The sequence below is a fragment of the Carassius carassius genome, chromosome 48, assembly GCF_963082965.1.
Source record: "Carassius carassius chromosome 48, fCarCar2.1, whole genome shotgun sequence".
Classification (NCBI taxonomy): Eukaryota; Metazoa; Chordata; class Actinopteri; order Cypriniformes; family Cyprinidae; genus Carassius; species Carassius carassius.
In genome coordinates, this window is record NC_081802.1 from 1,193,068 (window position 1) to 1,201,301 (window position 8,234).

The 8,234-nt window shown below is 38.4% G+C and overlaps 1 protein-coding gene across 1 annotated transcript; it reads left to right on the top strand.

Annotated features, from left to right (window-relative positions):
• The first annotated feature begins 411 nt into the window (after positions 1–411).
• On the top strand, positions 412–6,678 carry LOC132131335 (natural killer cell receptor 2B4-like). The gene is made up of 4 exons (XM_059543356.1): positions 412–686; positions 1,032–1,358; positions 3,552–3,839; positions 6,560–6,678. The coding sequence occupies exons 1-4, from the start codon at positions 641–643 to the stop codon at positions 6,676–6,678; spliced, it is 780 nt and encodes a 259-aa protein (XP_059399339.1). The 5' UTR covers positions 412–640.
• The last annotated feature ends 1,556 nt before the right edge of the window (positions 6,679–8,234 follow it).

The following is an 8,234-nucleotide window of genomic DNA, read 5'->3' on the forward strand; positions in this document are numbered from 1 at the left end:
GTTTTATTATGTTTATGATGTAGAGCGCCCCCTGGAGGAATACAAGTGAAGTATATTTTAATGAGTTCAGCAGAGAACCACATATAAAGCTTTACGTTGTTAAACGTAATTTGTAAATGTTTACAGACTACTCTTCTCATAAACATTCCCTGCAGTAAAGAGTTAGTGTCATTCACTGAATGTATTGTGTCCAGGATGGTTTGTGAGTCAAAGTCAAACAGCTTTGGCATTAGCGTCGTTTATTAGATGATTGTGGTCAGTGTATGTGTCAGTAAGCTGCCGCAGCATAAATGGCTGCCCACTGCTCCGGGTGTGTGGTTTCACTGCTCTGTGTGTGTGCACTTTGGATGGGTTAAATGCAGAGCATGAATTCTGAGTATGGGCCACCATACTTGGCTTAATGTCATGTCACGTCATAAGACACTTTTAACGTTTATTTCCGTTAAAAATGACACCATTGATCTAAAGGAAGCTGTGGCTTACTCTAGCTCAAAAGAGCTGGACAGTCACACACATCAACACTGAATAAATAGGAAGTTATTTAGCCGATGGTGGAGTTTCACATCACTTTACTACAGATCAGCGTCACAGTAGCTCAAGAGTTTGTCTCTTCATATTTGTGGACTGAAAACCGTTCAAGATGTTAGACAGATTTTGGTTCTGTTTGTGTTTGTGGCGACTTGCTGGTGAGTTTAAAAAGTGTTTTTGTATGTTTGCTTTTTTTTCTAAATATCCTTTATGTAAAATTACTGAAGCTCATACAGCTTTCATTTTCAGTATATCAGTAGTGACGTGAGTCTCGTCTGAAGTTAAAGTGTTTTTTTGTGTTAGATGTTGTGGAGCTCAAAGCTCCTGCATCAGTAAAAAAATTAAAATAAAACATTTTATTGGCAATCACCACAAAGATGCAGTTAATAATCCGTTTTGTTTGGATATTAATTTCAATATGTAATTTTCAAACGGTCTACTTCAGTAAACCATCATAAAGTTATTTAAAAATCTTGATCTGACTGTTTCTGTTTGTTCTTCAGGTGTGTTTGGTGATTCAGATGCAGTGAAGATGGTGATGGAGGGAGATTCAGTCTCTCTAGAATCTGGTGTTACTGAAATACAGACATATGATCTGATAACATGGACATTTGGACATCCAGAGACTCGTATCGCTCAAATCAATAAAGAGGCTGGCATCTTCTCCACATATGATGGTCCTAATGGTAGATTCAGAGACAGACTGAAGGTGAATAATCAGACTGGATCTCTGACCATCACAAACACCACAACCACAGACTCTGGACTTTATCAAATAATTATCAGCAGCAGGAGAAAGACCACATTCAAATTCAATGTTACTGTCTCTGGTAAGTCAAAGTTACAGTGTAGTTAGTGCTGCTAGTCTTCATAACAATTATACACAAATAACTAAACAATCCTAGTCATTTAATATCACATACACATTTATTGACAGATCGTTAGCCGACTCTTTTCATCTCACATGCATCTGATTGACAAATAAACCTTGCACTCTTATTTCAGAATTTCTGTCTTTAATGTTGTAGTGAAAAAAAATGTCAAAGTGACATACTGTACAGCCAAGTATGGTGACCCATACTCAGAATTGGTGCTCTGCATGTAACCCATCCAATGTGCACACACACACAGCAGTGAACACACACCCGGAGCAGTGGGCAGCCATTTATACTCTGGGGAGCAGTTGGGGTTTGGTGCCTTGCTCAAGGGAACCTCAGTCATGGTATTGCAGGCCCAAGACTCGTACCCACAACCTTAGGGTTAGGAGTCAAACTCTCTAACCACTTGGCCACGACTTCCCCAACGAAAGTTAGTTCAAAAGGACAAACCAGCTGTGCTCAGCCAGCTTGGAATCAGCACATCCCTCTGCAAATGGATTCTAGATTTTCTGCCTAACAGACCTCAGTCTGTTAAGTTAGATAACCTCTCCTCCTCCATAATCACCCTGAACACCGGTGTGCCACAGGGCTGTGTACTGAGCCCTCTCCTGTACTCCCTATTCACCCATGACTGTGTTCCTGTTTATGGCTCCAACACCATAATCACATTTGCAGATGACACCACGTGGTAGGTCTGATCAAGGATGACGATGAGTCAGCCTACAGGGATGAGGTGTGCCACCAACAATCTGGAACTAAACACCCAGAAGACAAAGGAGATAATTGTGGACTTCAGGTGGACTAGGAGTCATGCACACACACCCATCTACATAAACTGAGCTGTAGTGGAGCGTGTGTCGAGTTTCAAGTTCCTTGGCATCCACATCTCTGATGACCTCACCTGGTCCCTAAACACCTCCACCCTGGTCAAAAAGGCACAGCAGCGCCTTTACTTCTTATGGAGCCTTAAGAAAGTTCACCTGAGTCCCAGGATCCTTGCTGAATTCTACCGCTGTACCATTGAGAGCATACTCACAAACTGCATCTCAGTTTGGTACAGCAATTGTTCCGCATCTGACCGCAAAGCACTCCAGCGGGTGGTGAAAACTGCTCAACGGATCACTGACACCCAGTTAACTTCCGTTGAGAACATTTATCACAAGCGCAGTCTGGGCAGGGCAAGAAACATCATCAAGGATGCCTCTCACCCTAACCATGGACTCTTCACCCTCCTTCCATCCGGCAGGCGTTACAGGAGCCTATGCTTTCGCACTAGTAGACTCAGGAAGAGCTTCTTCCCCGAGCCTGTGACACTTCTGAACTCCACACCACCAATCTAACCTGCACCTGCTCTTTTACTGCACAGGTCACAGTACTTTACAGACTGTACATTGTTCAAACTATTACATTGTATCCGTCTAACGTTGTTACTGTACAAAGCACAGTAAACTATTTCTATAAAAATATCATTGCACTACTGTTATTTTGCATAGAATACATTGTTTAACAATACTTTTGCACACTCAACCAACTGTATTTATTACCACTGTTCTTATGCTGCTGCTGTTCATAATGTACATACAATCCCTACATTGCATTTCTGATTTAAGATGCAATGTTTTCAGTTTATTGATGACTTGACTTTGTCCTGTGAAAGCCTTGCTCTTGGAGACAGTTAACAGTTAGTCATTTTCTCATACGTTACTGCAACACTAACAGTTCCTCTCAGATGACGACAAATTTCTTAATTCGCCCGGATAAGGAGAATTGCTTTAATTTCACTGTCGCTCCAGTTGGATGACATTTCTTTTATTTTCGTAAACAGTGTGTGAATGCGTCACATTGTTATGATTGGCCCGGATAAAGCATCTTACGTCACCTCGTTCTGAACTCGTACGTGCTCATACCGGTAATTTTCCTTCTGCGTTCACACACTGCAGAATTCTGGCAATTTACTGGTAATGTTACAACTTCTCATCTTGGTAAATTGCTGGAACGAATTTACCGGTATTTTTTTTAAAGATCCTGTTCACACATGATCTCTTTACGGCAATTTACCGGTAATTTTCCTGAAAATTGAAAGGGCATAATAATTACAAAAAATCTTCATTAAACATTCACTGACTTATTCTCTCATGTTTTCAGCTCATCTGCCTGTTCCTGTCTTCAGCAGAATCTTTTCTTCATCATCATCATCATCATCTTCATGTTCACTGCTGTGTTCAGTGGTGAATGTGAGTCATGTGACTCTCTCCTGGTACAAAGGAAACAGTTTATTGTCCAGCATCAGTGTGTCTGATCTCAGCATCAGTCTCTCTCTACCTCTGGAGGTGGAATATCAGGATAAAAACAGCTACAGCTGTGTGCTCAACAATCCCATCAGCAACCAGACTCAACATCTGGACATCACTCAGCTCTGTCACACATGCTCAGGTACAGCAGAGCTGATATTAACATTTATTACATCGCTTTGTGGAATACTCGATTTTAAACTTTTTAAAAATCCCAAAAAATTTGAATAACTTATATTAATGCACTGCTGTAATTGAAGCATGTACTCTCACACTCTCTTTCTCTCTCTCTTTCTTTCTCTCGCACACAAATGAATCCCAGTTGAAATTTAATTTAATTGATTGGTTAATTTTTCTTTAATGTTATTTTCTAATATTTTATATTTATGTTTTATGTGTTTTTCCCCCCCCTAAATTTGTGTATAAGTTCATTTTGATTGAAGAAGGATTTTTTTTAAATTATTATTTGTTAAAGGGATACTCCAGCCCAAAATGACAATGTTGTCATTTATCACTCACCTCCATGTCATTCCAAACCGTAAAGCCTTTGTTCATCTTTGGAACACAATTTAAGATATTTTGGATGAAAATCGAGAGGCTTGTGACTGTCCCATAGACTGCCAAGTAAATAACAGTGTCAAGGTCCAGAAAAGTATGAAAAGCATCATCAGATTAGTCCATCTGCCATCAGTGGTTCTACCATAACGTTATAACGTTAACATTATATAAAGGTGGTGTACAGATGTAACAGGGTTAAAGAAGATGTGTTGTCCCGATCAGGAAGCACTGTTCATTAACTGTAAGCCTCTCTACTCGACGTGGGAGTTTCACTTGTTCATTCTCGTAAGCATTTACATTCCTCCGCAAGCACACATGAGCCTGGCTTTACAGAAACTCGTGCATCAGATCACAGAGACTGACCTACAACAACACCCGGACTCTGTTTTAATCATTCTTGGGACTTTAATAAAGTGAATCTCTCCTGTGAACTGCCGAAATACAGACAGCATGTTACATGTCCCACCAGAGACAGTAATATATTGGATCACTGTTACACCACAATAAAGGATGCATATCACTCTGCTCCACATACAGCTTTGGGACTCTCTGATCACTGTTTGGTTCATCTTATACTGACCTACAGGCAGAAACTAAAATCAGCTAAACCTGTATTAAGGACTGTAAAAAGATGGACTAGTAAAGCAGAGCAGGATTTAGAAGCTTGTTTTGACCTCACTGACTGGACTGTTTTTGAAGCTGCTGCCACCGATCTGGACGAACTCACATAAACTGTAACATCTTATATCAGTTTCTCTGAAGATATGTGCATTCCTACTAGGACTCTAACTTACAACAACGACAAACCATGGTTCAATGCAAATCTCTGACAGCTCCGTCAGGCCGAAGAAGAACTGTACTTATCCAGAGTGAACAAAAAGACTGGCAAAATCACTCTGGACCCATCACATCCAGCACACTCTCTCGACGCTACAGAGCTCTGAGCACCAGAACGACCAGATACAGGAACAGTTTCTTCCCTCAGGCAATCCATCTTATGAACAATTGACAATAACTGTGGAACACCACACTATTTATACACTCATAAACGTTTTTATCTAACACAGTCTACATTTCAAATTTGCACATTATATACCTGCACATACAATTGTCAATTTGTTTATTGTTATTCCTTATTTACTTGTTCTATTTTTTTTAATTCTTTTATTATCTGTGTTTTTGTTCTGTCGCTGCCTTTCTGTTGCACTGCGGAAGCTTCTGTCACAAAACCAAATTCCTTGTATGTGTAAATATACCTGGCAATAACTGATTTGAATGAAAACAGTGTATCCTTGTGGTGTGGCTTTCTCTGAAGAGCGTACGCTGCCTGCGTTCAGCTACTATTCTCCAAAATGGCACTACAGTGATGTGGAGAGAGATAGAGGACATGAATTGATGAATGAAGTAATTTTTTTTTTAAATTCTCGTACAAAAAGTATTTGCGTCAATTTATAATGTAATGGTTGAACCACTGATGGAAGATGGACTATTGTGACGATGCTTTTCATCCTGGGCCTTGACAGTGTATTTTATTTGGCAGTATATGGGACAGTAACAAGCCTCCCGGTTTTCATCCAAAATATCCTAAATTGTGTTCCAAACATGAACAAAGCTTTTATGGGTTTGGAATTACATGGGGGTAAGTGATTGATGACAACATTTCCATTTTGGGGAGGAGTTTCCCTTTAAGTTAAAAGTACTTACCGGTTGTTATGGGATGGGATTGGTTGAAAACCAGAGAAGAGAGAGATGAAGAGAAGAGGGAACATGTCTGAGTTTAATTAATGTGTAAAGAAGGCATCCTATGACTGTTTTCGAAAAAAGAGAACTGATTTAGAGTTGGTATAAAGTTGTTTGAGGGTGAGAGGGTAGAAATTTCCCCTTGTATTGTTGGATAATAGAACTGCACGCCAGATTCTCACGAATCAGTGCTAAACTTTGCCATGAGAGTCTAGCGAGTTTAAATTAATACCAGTTCTATTTCCCTTAATGGTCTTTGTGGTTATTTTATTGGTTTATAGAAATACCAACAGTAAAATTAAGGCCTTAATGAAACTAAACTAATAATATTCAGAGGATATTTAGAGAGATCTAATAACAAACGTACAAATTCAACCTCAAATGTACAGCATTTTACAAACAATCTTACAAAGAAAGTAAAAAATAAATCTGGAATGTAACAATGATTTGATCGTTTAAAAAAATATAGACATGCAAAATTGAAAAATATAACAAATAAAACAGCTGTAACTGATATTTAACATTGACTGAACTGAACTCATGTTTAATGTGTTTATTCCTCAGACTCTACTGAAGCTGTGATCCGATTGGTCGTCACTGCTCTGGTGGGCGTGGCCGCTGCCGCTGCTGTTGTTGTGCTGGTTTATGACATCAGATCCAGAAGAGATGAACAGAACTTTTGATTTCTGGTTTTTTAAATATTTCTATATTCCTCAGATGTTTAAATGTGAACTTTGTTCATTAGTCTGAATCTTCATTTGAATCTTTAGTTTTTAGTCTGAATCTCAACATGTTTGATGTTCATCTCCCATATTCACTCTAGATAGATGTTCTATTCTATTTATTTTATTCTGTTCTATAATAAATGTTTGATATAATTACAGCAGTGTTTCCACTTTTCCACACACAGTTCAATCAGGTGATCTGTTCCTGATCCATAAAGCCATTAGAGACGCTCTGAAATCAGTCTGAGAGGAGAAACAATTAAGAGATATTTGTTAAGAAATTAACACCAAATGAGCTGAAGATGGCTTCTGCAAGACACTTTTAACTTCTCTAGTCACTGATCATGTTATGGGTCAGTTTATTTCTGTTGAAAACGACACCACTGAACAGAACTGCAGGAAGTGGAAGCATTCTTGAGCTCAAAGCAGTAAAGTATCAACACTTATTTTAACTGACAGGGCAGTTAGTACACACTTTCTTGCCTTCCAAAACCAACTGCTATTTCATTGAGACCATATTATAGAAGTTAAATAATTTATTTTTCCCACTGGAATTCATCTGTACAAACTGAGGTAAGCTTCGACTCTCACTCCTAACTTTTTATTTAGTTTTTGAAATGTTGTCCCCACCTTAAAGTTCCACCCTGTTAGGCTATATTATGGAGAATGTTTGTCCTATCAAAGAAATACTAGCAGCTAACATAAAGCATTATTTAAAAGCAAAAAGTTGGCGAGAGTGGAGGAAAGCTGTTAAAGCTTAGCTGTTCACAAATGGAAACCAAAACACTGAAATATATTTTACGTGTCTTTTATTTAAAAATAGTTAGATGTCAGGAACACTTTTCTAATATCACTGCAGAAGACGCTCTTTATAAAGGTCTGTTTTGTAATCCAGTAGGTGGCGGAAATGTACCATTAACTGTTGTGTGTCCCGCCATAAAACATAGAAGAAGATGATGCTTGAGCAGCTGAGGAGATGTAAGTTTCGTTTGGATTTTCTCTTTTAAGTGATGTTTTATTGGTGTCAGGTTGTAGATTAAATAAAGATGCTGTCAGCACAATATTTATTTTATTTGTATCATTATAAAAAGACTAGACTATTGTTAATCTATAGAAAACATGGAAAAGCATTTCTTTTAACGTTTTATGCACACAAACGGTTGTTTGTTGGTTATATGTCGGGGTGGGCAATATACGCTAAATAATAAAACTATACATATTTGCAAAAGTGATTAATATAAATAATACTTAAGACATTTCCAAAAGTAGTGAGAGCTAGCAGAAATACAAATGATTTTCATATGAAGATCAAAGGTGATTTGTTGAGGTAATTACGTTTTGACATTCCGCGGGCTTTCCGAGTTTGAGCGGTAAATATCGCAATCCAATAATTACGCTACCAATTTCTCGAAGCTCAAGTTCATGTTTTGCCTCATTCTGAGATGGAAGTTAATGAAAGTTTAGATAACACACAGTTCAGATGATTCTCTGATCTGATCGCTTTGATTGTTTAA